Source organism: Vollenhovia emeryi, unplaced genomic scaffold (assembly GCF_000949405.1).
Source record: "Vollenhovia emeryi isolate VEMERY1.0 unplaced genomic scaffold, V.emery_V1.0 DF939153.1, whole genome shotgun sequence".
Classification (NCBI taxonomy): Eukaryota; Metazoa; Arthropoda; class Insecta; order Hymenoptera; family Formicidae; genus Vollenhovia; species Vollenhovia emeryi.
In genome coordinates this window covers 460,875-478,233 of record NW_011967213.1, presented here as the reverse complement: position 1 = coordinate 478,233, position 17,359 = coordinate 460,875, and the positions used below count along the sequence as shown (strand labels likewise).

Genomic DNA, 17,359 nt, shown 5'->3' with positions numbered 1-17,359 from the left:
TAACGAGAACGGCAGAAACAAAGCGGCGCGGTCGTTCGGTCTCGCACGAGCAACGCGCGTCCCGGGGTTATGTGCGGACACGTTAACTGGAGGGTGATCGATGAGCAGATTACTTTGCGGGTCCATGCGGCAACGGATGTTGGGAACGAGCACGTTTCGCGCGCCAGCAAGAACGAGAGAGAGAGAGAGAGAGAGGGAGGGCGGGAGGGAGGGAGGGAGAAAAAATCGCGGCCTTTCTCGTACTCGCCAATATACGCGAGCTCTGCTTCTCCGCCGCGCCGCGCCGCTCGCTTTCTCGCTCGCTTGCGCCGACAGGAATTTCACCTACAACCTTTCGACGTCGAGGCTGCACGCCAAGGTTTGGAGAGGACCTTGTTATTAATCACGACGCTGCCATCTCCCAGAGCAACGTTCGCTCGTTAGTCGGGAGGGAGTGGAGAGAGGGGGACAGCGGGTACCGTGGTTTGTGCCCGCTGAGGGGCGAGGGGGAGAAGGAGAAGAGAGAGAGAAGGGGAGGGTGGGCCATCTCTTAATTACTTCCGCGCCAATTAACACCGCCTCGAATAAAGAAGGGGGATACTCCACCAATAGGAGCGTGGATCCGAAAAAGCCAGCTGGTACGAAAATGCTCCCGATTTAATATAAAGCGCACGAGTACGCGCACTCTCGCGAAATCGGCACACATCCCCCGAATTTGGAACCCCCTCGCTAGACTTGTCTCGTTCGTATGCGCGGTTAGGCCTCGTCCTATTCGACGTAATTTCCATTCCTGAGCTCGGTTACGCGCGCGTTAATTAAGCGATTATGGTATCAGCCAAGTGTGGCAATTAATTTTCTAATTAACAATTAATTTCACATAACTGTGTAATGCGACAACGTTATGATTTTTATCGCGCGACAGTCTCATTGTCAGTAGGAAATAATAAGTTGAAGCGCGGAGAGCAATTACACACGAATATATAACTCTTTTAAAAGTAATGAAAAGGAAACGTGGGAAACAATAGACTGGGAACGTTGCGTATACGTCTTAAGACGGTATAATCGCGAGATCAGGCATACTTGAGCAAGATTCCGCTTGTGATTTAGCCGAGCGTTTCGCCAAGTTGGTAACAAAGTAAGCTGGTCACGTGCGATCGTAGTTCGGTGAATTCCATAGGATGAGGGAAAGCTCGAGACAGAAAGAAAGAGTCGGCGGATGAGTGAGCAAGTCGAGATAGCCGAGAGGGATCAGCTGTGGTCTTCCAAAAGTGAAGTCCCGTGGGAAGTCAATCAACCGACCTTTCTTCGCTCATCGTGAAGGGGGTGGACTTTGTCTGAATCCGCCAAAGCATATACTTCATAGACACAATAGGCTTTTATTTTATTCGAATGATACGTCGAATCCAGCGCCAGGATTTCGTTGGAAAGTAGCCTCGGACGTTACGTTGGTGATTGAGTGCTTAAATCGCGAATACAAGACAATTGAATTTATCGTACATTGAATACTTATTAAAAATTTCGGATTGTAATAGTTTTTAAAGAGATTTGTCTGACAATATGTCTCTCTCTATTTTATTTGATGCGAGATAACAGGATTGTCGAGGAGGAACGAAGAATCTTCAATTATAGTACGATCGACTTGGTGGAATTCTTGTGCAGATAGAGATCGCTCGTGCATTTTCTCCCGCGTGTAATCGCACGGAATCGGCTCACGCGTGTAAAGCAATGCGCGGCATAATAAAGGTTAGCCGCGTCGCATACCACGATCACCGGCGATGAAATAACGCGCGCGTGGTGGCCGTGGGGATCAGAGAGAAGAGGACGCGGACGGGGGAGGAGGATCGGTAGTTCACGCAGGATATGGCGATATCACGGTGTATATGGCGGTCGCGAGCGTGGTGATTCGAAGGGGGCGGTTCGCCGGAGACCCGGTTGCGCACAGCAAGTAGAGGGCGAATTGAGTGTAGAAGGGACGTCGGCGGCGGTGGCGGCGGCGGCGGCAGGAGGCGGTGGAGGACGAGAGACGGGAAGGGAGGCAGTGAAACGTGAGCACGAAGGGTGGCGGGAGAGGTTTCGGTCGGGTAAGGGGATGGGTTGGCGATTGGCATTTAATTAGCGGCCGGATGACCGCCGCCGCCTCCGGATCAATACGCCGCCCCCGGGGGCAGTGTGCAGGAGGCAGCGATCCCCTTTCGACTCCCCCGCGTCTCTTCCTCCACCACCTCCTCCTACTTTCCACCTACCGACCCCTTTGCTCCGAACAGAGTACACCGGGCAGAACCGAACTCGTTTGCTTCGTCTGCCGGGCGAAACCCTTTTGCTCTCCACCCACCACCGAAGGGTGGAACGAAATAGAAGCGGGTGGCGAGGGAGGGAGGGAAAGAGAGAGAGAGAGAGGGTTTGCGCCGCGAGAGAGGTTTCTGCCGCTCCTTAACCTAACCTCCTGACCGAGCACCACGTGCGGGGAATATCCGGAAGCACTTGGGCAAAATAAAGAGAGCTGGCCGGATAAGTGCCGCGGATCCTTTCGCTCCGCGGCCGGTCGTTTACCGAATCCGGAAGAGAGACTGGCGGTCGTCCTCTCCTCTCTCTTCCTGTCTCTCTCTCTCTCTCTCTCTCTCTCTCTCTCTCTCTCTCTCTCTCTCCCCCCCCCTCTCTCTCTCTCTTTTCGGGTCTGTTTTCCCGTCGGAAATCGAGGTACGCCCGTGCCCCTGCACCCGATATTTTGGGTTGACGATGCGCAATTATACGCCCGTACGAATAATTGTCATTCGAGACGCGCCACGCGGGCCTACGCGGGTTTCGGATGAATTATCAGAAAAAGGTAGAAACGCGTGCGATGCACGCACGGCGTGTGTTTGCAAAATACCAGCCGCAGCAGTAAAACAGTGATATAAGTCAGTGAAAATAAAAGTCTGACGTGCAGCTTGCTCTCGTATGTACATATTCATCGCATCGCGGCGATTTTTCTCGCATATCCGAGATTCACGATTTCTCGATTTCCAGTTAAAGAATTGATGTCGCGGCTGGAGATCTCGATTTCTTTGAAAACTGACCTAAAAATTCTCAAAGATCACGCTTCTGAGGTACTACGCTATGATATGTCTTACGGAACGAACTTAGGAAATATTTTTTACTTTTTCGGCAGTCATGACACTTTGATAGACGTCCCGAAGGCCGCGTCGGCGGTGAACGCGATGCTCTATTTGCACGACTCATTCCGTTACGGCTTCTTTTTTAATCTCACCACTCTCGGGCGCGCGGTTCGAAAGTGCAAATCGATTCTCCCGTCTTCCCTTCTCGCTCTCGTTCGCGCAAGAGTTAATCACGGTAAACAGACTTCATTGTTCCATAACGCGGCGGTTAAAAAGAGCAGAGAAGCGGCGGTGCATCGGACACGGTGCTCGTGCCAAATCAGTGTTTATGCTTAAAATTATGGCCGCTCGAGTAACAGCCTTTGGAAATATCGCCGCCGCGCTCTCGGGCGGTTCTCAATTCCGTCGTGGATGCACACGCGGGATCGGCCGTTTGCGATCGGGCGCCGTTCTTGAGAGAATCGGCAGCAGCGTGGATTGATACGTACGTGCGCGCGCTATACGTTATTGCCGTAATAATTTACATTGACAGGCCTATCTATATGCAAATGTCCGTATCATCCTCTAATAGCTCGAATTGATATCCGATCGATCAAGAATTACGTAAATCTGACACACAAAGCGGCGGAGCAGATCGTCAATCGGCACAACGTCGATTTCCGATATTACATCCGTCGATTATGGCAGCATATCGAAACGATAAGTTATGATTTTATAAGTCCGTCTATTTGTGACAGAAACGACGTTGCTTTAATTAAACTTAATTAATAATTGATGAAATTATCAAGTTAAAATTGTATTTGCGATATCGAAAGTAAGTATATCTTCGAAATTGTTTCTCATCTCGTGTACCATTTTTATTTCACATGGTAGTCAAGCCGAAATTTTTGCGAAAGCCTTGGCCGGCTCGATCAAGCGACTCGACAGCACGCACTTACGACCCTTCAAACGCTCATTTCTACGTTGTTGCGCGGACGCTTTTTAAAATGTCAAGCAACGCCCAGGCTTCATTTTCTCGGGGAGGTCGCCCGAACTACTTTAATTACACGTTCCGTTCTTAACGTCTTTATATTTCTTCGCGGGCATGCGGCGCGCAGATCCGCGCGCGGCATCAAACGCGCCTCGATTATACGCTTTTTACGATAACTTAATTGCACGTCTCCTCTCTCCGCGTGTCTTGCAGTCCGAAAGGTGGCCGAATACCAAAGCGGAGCACCTCTGGCCTCCGACCGCTACCCTTCCCCCCCCTCGTCTTTTTCCTCCCTCGCTTCCACCTCGTTGTTTCTGAAGGAGTGTATAAAATACGGGACTTGTTAACAATGTTCGCACCTACACGCGCGTGCGCGGGGCCTCTCGCGTATGTGTATCTGGTCACCCATAAACGCGCTGTACCCCGGCGAGGGGCCCCTTTCGGCGACGGCGACCTTCGGCCTCCGAGATCCTCCGGAGATATTTTATTCCCGAGGATTTTTATGAGCCGATATATCACACATCGACTGGGTCCCGACGGGGTTGGCGTTATGCTCGGGGCCCCGGATCGAAGAGAAAGGGGTCGGGCCCGCTACGTGTACGCAATATCGTGCAAACTATCTCGGAGCGCGTATGCACGCTGAAATCGCATTTTTAACGACACGAGATTTAATTTTATACCGCGAGTGTAAAGCACCTGGGACGACCATAATTTTCTACGGTTGTGTGCGAGATAAAGAAACAATTCTTGCATGTGTAACTTTTAAAATCCACCACGTTAATTAATATAATTTCATATATTACCTTTCACAAATACATACGCGTGGGAGTCGTGCAAATAAAATGACACGTATCTTAGCATTTCGGGATCACAAGGAGAATATTAAATGGGATTAACTAAATGTTGAAATCGTGCGCTTGTAGTTTTGCGACCATGCACCCACAGAAAAAAATTTCCGGATCCAATGCTATTACATTTGAATGTATCATAAAATAGGATCGATATAGCGCTAATCATATTTATTATGGAGAAAGGAATATTTTTATCTTAAATGAAAAATTCTAAAATCTAGAATCGTCTTTTGTCGAATAACGTCGTGCCAACTTCGTGCGTTGCAAGATGGAGGAAAAATTTATTCTAAACTCAAGAATATATAAACTTACATTTATATAAGTTACTCTTGTCTCAATATAGCAAGTCAATCTTTTTTAATTCGACAGAGGGGAATAAGAATTGTTGATTTTATTTTGATATTGTCTTATTTTTATACTAAATGAGGATGTGAGTAATATAAATACGTGAAGAATATTTTTGTCTCGGTAACAAAAATCTTTTCTGAGGGTGTGGTACAGTGGTTTCTCATATGTTGGAAAGTAAAATTAATATGTAATTGTGAGCATGCGCGCGCACGCGTGTGATCGGGTACAAAGAGAAACGTATTCTTCTAGATCACTTTGAGATCTCGTTTTGGAAGAGTTCGTGCGCGCATGTCGTATTCCAGGAAGAACGACCGGTCGGACTATAATCACTCATCTCGTGGAATAATGGCGCGCGACGTGCGTGATGGGATTGCTTAATATCATCTTTGGGAACGATGTTACCGGTCAAACGGTCCGATTATCGATTTCCTGCGAACTGCACACCTCGTTCTTCCTCTCGAAACACGCCTTCTTGAGCTCATGACCTTAAGGCACGAGAAATGGCAATCACTATATATTATATATCGGCGAGTCGCCGCATGGCCGAATCTTTCGAGGTCCTCGTCTTCACCCGCGAGAACTTCGCAGCACGCAGAACGTCACGAAATTCTAAGAAGATTGCGCGAGAAATTATATGATTTTCTTTTTGTTACGACGAGTTTTAACATAGGTAAAATCACACTCGTAATATCAGAGCGACATTAAAAGGATGATAACCCGAGTCAAAATTTTTATACTATCTTGACACTTTCAAGGATAATTTACACCTACTTAGCTGATGTATACACCTACATAGATCAGCGATAACCTACTTTGATGTCATTATTTTTTGCTCCTCCCATGAATCTTTAATTCTAAAAATTTACTTTCGCTCCTACTGGCAAAAGTAGAAATTTCCGACACTATCGGTTTTAAAGTAGGAGTAAATTTTGTACTTGCAGTGCGACCTCTTTTACTGTCTTAGGTCCTACTATATAATAGAATTGAAGGTTCAATATAGGGCCAAAATTTCGACTCGGGAAATCAGTTTGAATGAAAATGATAGTAATTTGTGATCTATTATCATGATATTCCTTATTGCTTTCGTTCGTTCACGTATAGATATATCATATAGAGATGCTACAAAGTATCTCCAAGAATCTTATCTCATAAGGTGTATACAATTTTTATTGCGCGTTCATAATATACGTGGCATATGTTAATACAGTTGCTCAAGATTAATATGGCTTGGCGATAGTTGAAGTCTCGCGATTTCTGTTTCCGCGATTTTCTGTTGTACGGCTATTATGCCGAAACGTACGACGTTCTCGCGAAACGGGCGTTTGTCTGGAAACAGGATCCCGTGCCAGAAAGCCATCAGCCAGCCAGCCAGCCAGCCGGTCGACCGGCTGGCCGGCCGAACCTCGGCGCTCGTCGCCTCGGAGCTTTCGTCGTCGGCGAAATGTAAATCGCCGGTTCCGCCCCCCCCCCTTCTTCCCCTCTGTGTACGTGAGCCCCGTTGAAATCGCGTGTGTCATTTCATTTGCAGAAGTGTGGCCGCGGAGTGTGTCACGGCATCGAAAGTTTCAGGTCGTTACGAGTCCGCTGCCGCACGAGTCAACCGACGCGGTGAGACAATAGGGTTGCCCCTCCCGCGCCCCAATGGCGGCCATTACGCGATTACGTGTCTGGGATCGCCCTGTACGTACACCCCGCTACCGAAGTTTAAGCGTTATTGACGAACGTCATTTCTGTAATGATAGCCCAACATGCGATTTTAGTATCTTGGAACGGGGGGGGGGGGCGAGGAGGAGGACTCGACAGGGGGAAGCGAGCGAGGACGTTACGTTCCAAGACATTTAAACACCCCGCTGACGTCTAGGTCGTGTACGTAAAATCGATAATAGTACTGTCATCCAATATGATGCGGGAACGCTTAGGGAAATATTGTAATAATGATGAGATGACGCTGCACATCGCTTATCTGTTAACGCCGCGCTAGTATCGCTTCGCGCAGGTACCGTTTAACTCGGTCGTAATTCTCAAACGCGAGAAGGTAAAAAATATCATCTCGAACGCGCTGCGCGCATGTACCTGTAGGTATGTTCACGCAGCGAAAGGTCGGTAAAATTGGCGCTATCATTTGTATCATTGCAAATCACTTGTGCAGGGTTAAAAGACATGGACTGCGTGCGGGACTACTTCATTGCAACGAATCACATTCGATTGCCGTTTTGTTTTGTTATGCATCAATTCGAACGGGCGAATCTCTTTCGCGGTCGGGCGGAACCTCGTCTTGCGATACTCTCGTCGCTCGGAAGCCCGGGTTTCGCGTCGCTGCCATCACGTCGATCGTCGATGAAACTGCGACGACGGCCGGCGCGGCCCCGCTGCCACCGGCCATTACGCCATTACGGTTCATTTTCGTTTAACAGCCGACGATCGTACGACGGCGTAAGGTGTGGCCGTCACGATGAAAAGTCAAGCCACAAGGCGCAGCGAGACCGTGGCTGCTAGACAATGGCGACCGATGATACTCCACCTTCGGAGAAACGACGACCCAATCGGAAATTGCCGATGGATAGGGACGATAGATGAAAAGCCGCTCTATTAAAATGTCTAGTCATTTTTTTCAGGCTCGACCCGCGCGTCCTCGTCGGCCTCGCGTTTCCCCGACCGGGGGACTTCTCGCTGGCGCGAACAATTTGTTTCCTCTCATTTTCCGCGTCTCTCGAAAGGTTGATAAACGCGGGCTCGAGTCTAAGAGGGTTAAGCAAGAAATTTCCAACGCTCATTCGCAACGTTTTGCCGGAATCCCCCCGAGTGCGGATACGTACGCAACGCGGATACGTGGTGTGCGTGTATCCGCGCGGCAATCACCGTTTTACGGTTAAACCGGCGGATTAAGTCCTCCCGCTACCTCTTCCGCCACGATGGCTACATGGCTCGGCGCGCAGCGTATCCCAGCCCTCAGTTATTTTTCGCATTTGCCCGCGAGATGTAATAACGAGATTTAGAAAACACTTCCCCGCCGCCCGGGCGTTCGCCTACCTGTCCACGCGCGTAGCGATCAGGGGAGCGAACGAAAAAGGGAAACTAGAGGAGGGGGGGAGAGGAAGAAGGAGACGAGCAATTTTCTACTCATTGGTGAGAAAAGAACTCGGGGTACCCGCAGGTGCGGGAGGGCTTTGTGGCTTTTCCGCGATAATTTTCCGAAATAATTGAGACGCACGGGTTGTTCCTGTCGGCTGAAATTTTTCGACCTGTCACGTACCAGTGAAAGATTGAGACGTCTCTACGTGGCTATTAGTGTCAAATCAGCGTGGGTTTAGGTATTCGTTAGTATAACAGACCAACCACCCGTCCATTATATAGTTTTACTAAAGACATTTTAATTTGCGAGAGGGACACCCGCACGATCTTTCGGCTGCGAGAGAGACCGTTTGATTAGTAACTATCTCTCTAAAAGTGAATCAGTGTGAATTGTCACTGCGATTTTCAGTGGTAAATACTTGTAACTGCAAATCAGTGACTGTCCACGGTTTTCAATGATAATTCACTGACTTTTAGGCCCGGTTTTTCATTTTCGGGTTAAATGTTAACCAGAGGTTAGTCGATCGCCTGCCTCTTCTTAGATAATAACATAGAAAAAGATGGAGAGTCGACTAATGTTAACCAGAGGTTAGTCGATTGCCTGTCTCTTCTTAGATAATAATATAGAAAAAGATGGAGACTAACCTCTGGTTAACAGTTAATCAGAAAATGCTAAACCGGATCTTAGAGGGATTATTTGAGCGCGTCGCTTTATTGAGAAGTCATTACGCAAAGCGTATTTATTAGAATACTTGTAATTAGAATCGATATAGTCTTTGGTAATCGAAACCTTTGTACAAATTTGCAAAAGAAAATCGATATGTAGCACGCTGGGGAGGAAAATCTTGCGCGTATTATTATAAATATATTCTGTGTATCGTCGTCGCGTTTTACGCTACATGTATCAGGGCCGACAATCGGGGTGGCATTATTTCATCGGTCGGAAAAATAGCGGAGGGTGATCTTCCGGAGAGGCGGGCACAAAGTTAGCATAGTCCGTGACTTAGTGGTCCTGGGGGTGTCGTCCGTCAACCCCCCGAGAAGGACCTTTCTTATTTCGCGATATTTTGTTGCCCGCGCGATATTTATCGCTCATGCAGGTCTGACGAGTGGCGTCGTAAACTGCAACAAGACATATTGCCTGACGAATTTAAGAAAAACATGCAATCTGAAGTAATAAATAATCGGCGTAGTGCAAAAAGTATTACAAGCCTTTTATAAGTATCTGAAAAATACACATTTATATGCACATTTAAACCTATTTGGGAACAATAATCGCATTGTTGTAGCATGTGGATCACATAAATATTATTACAAGTATTTTTTTTCGCGATTTTACAGCGTGTGTCGTAAATTTTGGCCACTAGAACAGCGACGCACGTGCGTGCCAAGTTTCGTATTCGCATAGATGCGATGACAGGCATATCTCTCTCTTTCTCTTTTCGCCGCTCGCTCTCGTTGGCACTCGAATACCCGGCCAGTTAATTCCGCTACATTTGAACGCGTCCCGGCGAAAACGGGCAGATATATCACATAAATTGCCATTGTGGTCGCGACAATATGCTAAACACGCGGCGCGTTAACGGTCGGCTGTTAGCATTTCGTTATTCCGCCGGCGCGTGTATGTACGCTATCCGGGATGAAAGATGCGCGCTCGAGGCCGAAGGGAAAATGGCTTTGCCGCGGCAATTTTTTTTTCCTTTTTATTATTGGACGGACATCTCTCTAACGCACGCTATTGCGCTCAGGTGGACTAAACCAATTTCGTCATACTTCACTGGCGTCGTCTAAATACCGAGCATCTCTTCGAAATCGAGGGATACCTCGAGCGGTAACGTTAGCCGTTTATTAATTTCTATTCCAACGTGCGATTAACGTTAATTATAAATACGTTGGAGAGGTATCGCGCTACGTTATTATACACGCTGTTATATACAGGAAATATTCCGTTATCTCGGACTTAGATTCGATATACGTAACATTTTTCAGTTTTTTTTTTGCCGAGCAAGAGCATGCGAAGTTCGTCCGTAGGATAATGCTGCTCCACGCACTCGTTACCCGCGAAAGGGGAGTGGGAGATCCGATCAGCACGGCGCACGGGAGAGCCTAAATCCTCGAACTCATTAATGAGCTCGCGCAGTCCACGGGCGACGCGCGCGCATATGCCAGGCTTTATACTTGAGGTTTAATTCGAGCCGGCCAAATTAATTTGCCACGATGAACGAGTCGGTGTGTGTATACGCTGTTAGCGTTGCGTTTCGAATCGGTCCAGATTAGCCCTGTTCATTAAACACGAGCGTGCGCGAAATCGACGGCCGGGCGCCGTCGGATTTGCGCGGCGCCCAACGCGGCTGTAGTATCAGATCAGCATCATCGGCATCATCGTCGCCGAGAGCCGTCGAGTTTTCGGCACTTTCGCGTTACGCCTGCGCTTCCTGTAATCGACAGGCTGTATATCGGCCGAAATTTGCGGTCGGCCCGGCAACAAGCACACCGATGTTATCCGCGTTAATCTTCCGCTCCGCGCGGAAACGTTGATGAACTCGTCGTAATGAAATCTCGATTTATTTCGGATGCTTGTTGTAAGGACGCGCTATCGACCTTGATCGTAACGAGAAATGCGTCACATTTGATATTAGACCAAGAGAGAAAGAGAATATCGTTTTAATTTTCTCGTTGAATTCTCTTCTCGTATTTAACGCTTGATTAATGCAAAACGTTAAATCACCGCAGTCTCTTTGTGCATTCATGTTACAAGTAAAGCTGCAATAGATAGAAAGGTAATGAATTGTCAATAAGGAAAATTAAGTAAAACTGCCGGTCGACTAAGAGAATGTTCGACAGCGACGATACTCAGTCTCGTCCATCATCTTTTTCTTTCGTTCGCTCGACGCAGAGTACTCCGAATAATAACCCATTATCGCCCCGCAAATGACGCAAATGACGAACGTCCGTACAGTGTTTTCAAGTAATGATAATTAGTGGAATGTCAAGACATCTGATTTGTTGTTAGGCGATATTAGTTTCTCGGAGACGACGCCGCGCGGAACACAATGGTGCACTGTGGAATTGTGTCGTTGGCTCGGCGTCGATAATAATTACCAGGATAGCGGGGCGTTATTGAATGGAAATTTTGCGTAACTCTCGTGTAATCCGTATCCGCGCAATTAATTATTGTACCGCGATAAGTCGCGATATTATTCCGTCCGTCCCTTGAGCATACGCGGGCGGTCGGGCTGATTTGCGCGCTTATAGCGTCATGTCATATATTATGCACGCATCATCGTGTTGCGTACGCGCGCTTTCCAGCTGATTTCGGCGTATTTCCTCAATCGCTTAATGCACGTCCCGCGCGATTATCATCACAACGACAACTCAATGACAACCTAACGTCGCCGATCTCACCCTTCACCTCTCGAAGTCAGAGAGACACGTAAAGTCGTTTAAAATTCTTGCGGATTCATGTTGAGTATTTTTTTATGATCATGAAAAATTAGATAGTACCTAACTGTCATAAATAAATAATTGCAATTTCAGAACAAAATCTGAATAAGCGACACAATAATAATAGGGTTGCAAACTATTCTTCTTAAAATGATTGGAGTACTTTGAGATTTCCGTTGCGGTTCGATATGTTTATCCTTTCGGAAGAATAATCAATAAGAAGAGAGATTATAAAAGCGGCATAGTAAGAGGCGGAGAAGGTCGAAAAATATCTGTGGACATCGAAATAACAGACTGTACACGTAATCATTGATCTGTTTATCATAGCGTTTATTATCAGTTAAAACTCTGTCGCGTTCTTTCGCCGAAATACCGGCGTTCCGGAAACCTTGACCGATCGAGAATTTTTGGCCGCGGGGGTGCGATCGATCACGATCCGTATGACAGGCTCGACCGATCGCCCGATCGATCGGTCGGTCGGTCGGTCGGTCGGTACGCGGCTCTCGGGAGTGCGTGGTTAAGCGGCTTGCCTCTCTCGCTCGACAAAAAGCCAGCTGCCGTGAACGTTAATTTCGGCACGCGCGCCGCGAGGCTTTTTAAGCGCGCCGTGATACAACGGAAAGCGTAACGTGCAATGCAACGCAGCGCAACACCACGCGCGCATCCGAAGGATGGAGCTCGTCCTGAATACCGCGCACCTTGCGCCCCGTTAATTACGAGCTGGGTACGGGTACTCGCCCGTAATCGCTTTTTACGCGCAACTTTCGATGCGCCAGGGCACGGGTCTCGAACGCACCAATTCTCCAACATGTGATAAACACTCACTGGACGTCGATGTCCGACATTGTACAGTTTTCGATCACTGCACTCCATATACTACATTATTATGATATTTCTTTTTTATTTCCTCTTCAGATATGCAACCATCCGCATAGTTCTCTGTAAGTAATTATAAGTTGGTTCGGAAAAATATTTACGATGCTCGATACGTATTTTCCATTTCCTTTTTTCAACATTGGGATGTTAAGGGCGTCGAACGGCGTATCGTCAGTTTACAGCTCTAGATAAAAGTCGTAATAACAAACGCTGAAGATAAAGCAAAATTGTCGTTGGAGATGGTCGCTTCCGAAAGTATTACGTTGGGAAATGGAAGGCGTCTTTAAAAAGACGTGCCGGGACTGATATCGCTCTAATCGAGAGACGTACAAGCGCGAAGAAATACACATACGATCGGCACGCGTACATACGCACGCGAGCATTCGCGCATTCTTAAGCAGCGAGTATCAGAGAAGGAGCGAGATGATAAAACCGCGTGGCGGCCTAGAGGCGGCAATAACTGTTTCGTGGCTCGTAAAAATGTTATTACCTTCTGTGCGGCGCGATACCAGAAGACAGTGCGCGAAAGCAAAAGGGGGACGGCCGAGATGATAAAGACACTCGGGCCAGAACCTGGCGAATCCGTACAGTTGTGCGCCGATCCACGTTACACCAGCCGTGAAATAGTGACGTAATGAGTTGTGGACAAGAAAACAGCTCGGGAAAAACTAATTTCATTATAATTTACATTATTCGTAATCATTTCGGCACAGTTTGTTTTTCATTAAACGACTTTCTTTTCAATCATGGTGCTATCTTTAAATTACTTACAGTGCAAGTTTTACGGGACTGTGATCTGTCAGAGTTGTATATTTTTGGATATGCCGAGGGGTAGGCACACTTACAAATTCAGTGTTACATCGATTGAAGTACGCCGAAGAAAACTACACCCGAGGCTATAGCTGCGTGCGCGCAACGAACTTGAATTGTGAATAATTTAAAAAATAGAGCTCGTGTGCAAACCGACTTGTTCTATGACTAGAAATCACTTTTTCCGGTTATGCAGCTCGTTACTCCGAACTCGATATGCATGTAATGCAGCACCATTGATCGGACTTGACGATACGTGAACTAGACTTTGATTCGAACGTGTGTAAGACAAGTCGGCTTGGAGTATCGTGAAAGAGTTGCTGGAACGAACTAACGACGCGCCTTTATGCGTGTAACTCGAGAAATGGCATTTGTCATTGCGAGGCTGGTTTATTATCGCGTTCGAAAGACAAATAGAGTGACACTGCCAGGCGGAAGTGAAAGATCCAGGAAGTGTTACGCGTACAATTTATAAACGTTATATAGGTTGCGCAAATATTTTTACTCAGAATTGAATTTTTATCTCTAAATATAGTCAGTGACGAATTATTCCTTATCAAATTGACACTTACAGCGATTTAACCACATTTTTCGCATTACCTGTAGAAAATATGTCGAGGGATCATTTGAAGAAAAACACACACATGCACGTACATAAAATAAATAAAATGATATTAGTTTAGTTGAATATTACAGGTCTCTTTTTTTTACAAAATAAAAAGGGAAAATTGAAGGGCCAACGAAAAAAGTTCGAAGGTTATAAATAAATTGGACACAACGTAGAGGGCATTAATGAAATCCGCCTCGAGACAATGGGGAAATTGCCCGCGAGGCGCGAGACAACCGCGCGCGCTTTTTATTTTATATTCTGATATAATGCTCCCTCTTACGCAGAGCAGCTACGCTAATATCGCCGTATAATCTGTCGCCATTCCGAATAAATAACCTGCGGCGTGGCTAATAAAATTTCACCGCCTGCGAAATTTTGTCGGCCACGTCGCCCTCGCGCGTCTCTTCCTCGCGCGACAGAAGATTCCCGGCGGATCCGTTTTTTCACGGTGGCACGGGATACTGTCTATATAAAGACACATAGCCGTAGCAGGGCAGGAGGCGGCACAGCGTGCGCCGCGGCGTCGCTTCATTTGTCTTTATATTAACGCTGCTGTGTAACGCCGTAACGGCGTTATGACGACAACGCAACGGGTAGCGTCGGCGTCTACACCGCCGTGAAACAACTTTTTACCCCTCTCAACGTTCCCCCGCCGCCCTTTTTTTCGCCTCTTTATATAAACGCGTTGCCGTTTTACGAGGGACGGAGGCAGCGAGAACTGCCCCTGATTCCAAATTATTACCCGTGCGAACGTCGCCGGGGGTTGCGTCCTCCCGGCAAATTGCGTTTTCGCTGATACGGATAGACGCGCGACGATCGGGACCGAAGATATAAAGTTGGAGGAAAGCGAATATTTATTTAAGTGTTTATGTTAAGAAAAAGAAATTCAACTTGCTTTTCAAATTGAATTGAAAAGGAATCAGCCAAGAAGGAGACAAGGAAATATGATCGTTATAGGGGTTGCTGGAGTAATTCTGCATCTTGTGCATCTAGAGCTGTCGATTCGCGAAAACATTTATGTAACATACAAATTATGTACAGACCGGCAGTGTTCCACTAATCGGACTAAATCAGAGAACAGCACGGTATCATTGAAATTAAGGTTTAGAAGCCTAATAAAACATCTATTCCATGCTGTTCTCTGATTTAGTCCGATTAGTGAAACACTGTCGGTCTGTACATAATTTGTCTATTACATAAATGTTTTCATCAATTGACAATTCTAGCAGCAAAAGGTGCAAAGAGTGCCGAATCACTCTAGCATCCCCTTAATTGTCTTCTGTCATGTTAAATGACGAAACACGTTGTAAAAAATACCCGAGAGCCGTACAAGTAAAATTAAATTACTCGCTGATGCATTATTGAAGGATTAAATAAGCTCGCGGTATCTAAGAGCGGCACGAAGCGATGTTACGTAAAATCTCGGACGGTCCCCGCAAGCACATTAGCGCGATAATTGCGAGTCGAAGTTTCCTAGTGCATATTCGTGTTGCTCGCGGGCGAACTTTCAGATCTATAATAGACACTGGGTGGCGGGGGCGGCGGGGAAGGGATGCCGCCTTCTCGTCTCGATGCAGCACGGCGGCGACGAGATACGTCGATATCTCGATGTAGATACGTACCGACCTGCAGGTAACTTGCAGCAGCGCGGAAAATAAAGTTTTCTGCCGCGTTCTCGTATACATAAAGTAATACCGATACGAGGTCGGCTCCTTTTCTCCTCCTCGTCGATGGGGTAGGAGGGTAGGGGGGGGCAGCATTGGACGGTCGCTCCCATGAGGTTAATTCCGAGTCGAGGGGCGGAAAATATTCACGGTTCCTTAAAATCCGACGAGCTTGTCTCTTACGAGCCTCCTCTGGGGTGGCGTTACGGTCACTCAAAATACAAGGAGCCCCTGTCGCCCATTTTCCCCTTGCCCACGGCAATCGTCTCTTAATCCGCGCCCTACCGATACGTGGGATACGAACAAAGCACTTGCTGTTGAGCAGAACGCGCCGCTGACGACTCTTTCCGAACGTTACACTACACCTTCCCTGTAACTTAATAGGTCTCTCTACAGCGACGCACTTGTTTCTGATTGCAGTCCATCCGCTGCACGGTGCCCGGCTGCTCCTGCGACTCCTTCACACCCGGGAAACGTCATCTGCGCTACTGCGAGACCTGCCATCATGGATGGGTGCCTCACGGTAAGTCACACTTCGAGATAATCGATATTGGAACTCTCGCGTTTTCATCGGGCGAACCTCTGAAAAAAAAGATAGGGGGGAAAACGAAAAAAAAAATATGAAAGAACGATCGCGGGAAGATTTTTCCCGGGGATATTCCGGCGCCTGGTGTCGCGTGCGCGCGCGGTTAAACGCAAATTTTCCAACTGTCAGCATACTTCATCCGACGGGCCCTCAGGGACGAAATTCAATTTTCCAACGATGACCGCCGCCCAACCCTCGTTGGGCATCGCGGCCGCGCGCGCGCGCGCGCGCCACCCCTTTGTACAATAGAACGGAGCGCGCGCGAGCGTGCACGCACACGTACGCGAATACGCGCGTATTCGATATAAGACGTCGGGATACTTTATGCCCCCATAAGTTCCCGAATTCGAGGAGGTGATCCAGGGGCCGGTCGGCGGCCACTGTGTTTCGCACAGTTTCACATCGTCTGGAGGCGATCTCGACACCCGGTGGCGCGCGCCCGCGCGCGTATACGTACGCGCGCATACGTCAAACCGCGCTTAAAATTCCGCCTGCTTGACCCGCGATAGATTGGACGCGGCGCAGCATGGAATACATATCAATTTCGGGCCTCTCCTTTTTCGCCCGCTCCCGCGGGAACGCAGTTGCACACGCGCGTTCTCTTTCTGTTCTCATTTTTTCCAACCCGGCTCCGCCCGGCTTCTCGACTCTCCGCGCTACGTCGAAACAAAAGGTGTCGCAATCTCGCGCGCGCGCGCATTTCGCCGCGCGAAAAGGCGCACGTTGGGCGGCGCGTACGCGGTAATTATTCTCGCGGATTGCCGGGTTCGCGAATACTCGTCGAAGGCGGATTAGAGTGATTAACAGACGTGTTAAGGCCGTAAAATGCGAGCGAGGTGCGTAATCAACGAGATAATCGGGCGCCCAAACGCTTGTCGGCCGCTCGCCGATTAGCGGAGTTTTGCATACATTTTTGCGGGGTACGCTTTTAAGTTTGTACGTAACCAATTAGCCGTTAAACCTGTTATTATTTTCACCTAGCGTCGGAGAGATGTGAATATAGGAGGAAAGGATAACACACGACTCCGTTACTATTGTTTCACATCGTTTTGTA

At 47.8% G+C, this 17,359-nt stretch overlaps 1 protein-coding gene across 1 annotated transcript in view; it reads left to right on the top strand.

Moving 5' to 3' along the window:
- The window catches only part of LOC105565332, a 94,261-nt gene extending 77,762 nt beyond the window's left edge, over positions 1–16,499 (top strand). The window contains exon 3 of the mRNA XM_012018428.1: positions 16,140–16,499. Within this exon, the coding sequence (XP_011873818.1) occupies positions 16,140–16,343 (204 nt within the window). The 3' untranslated portion in view covers positions 16,344–16,499. The remainder of the gene's footprint in view (positions 1–16,139) is intronic.
- The last annotated feature ends 860 nt before the right edge of the window (positions 16,500–17,359 follow it).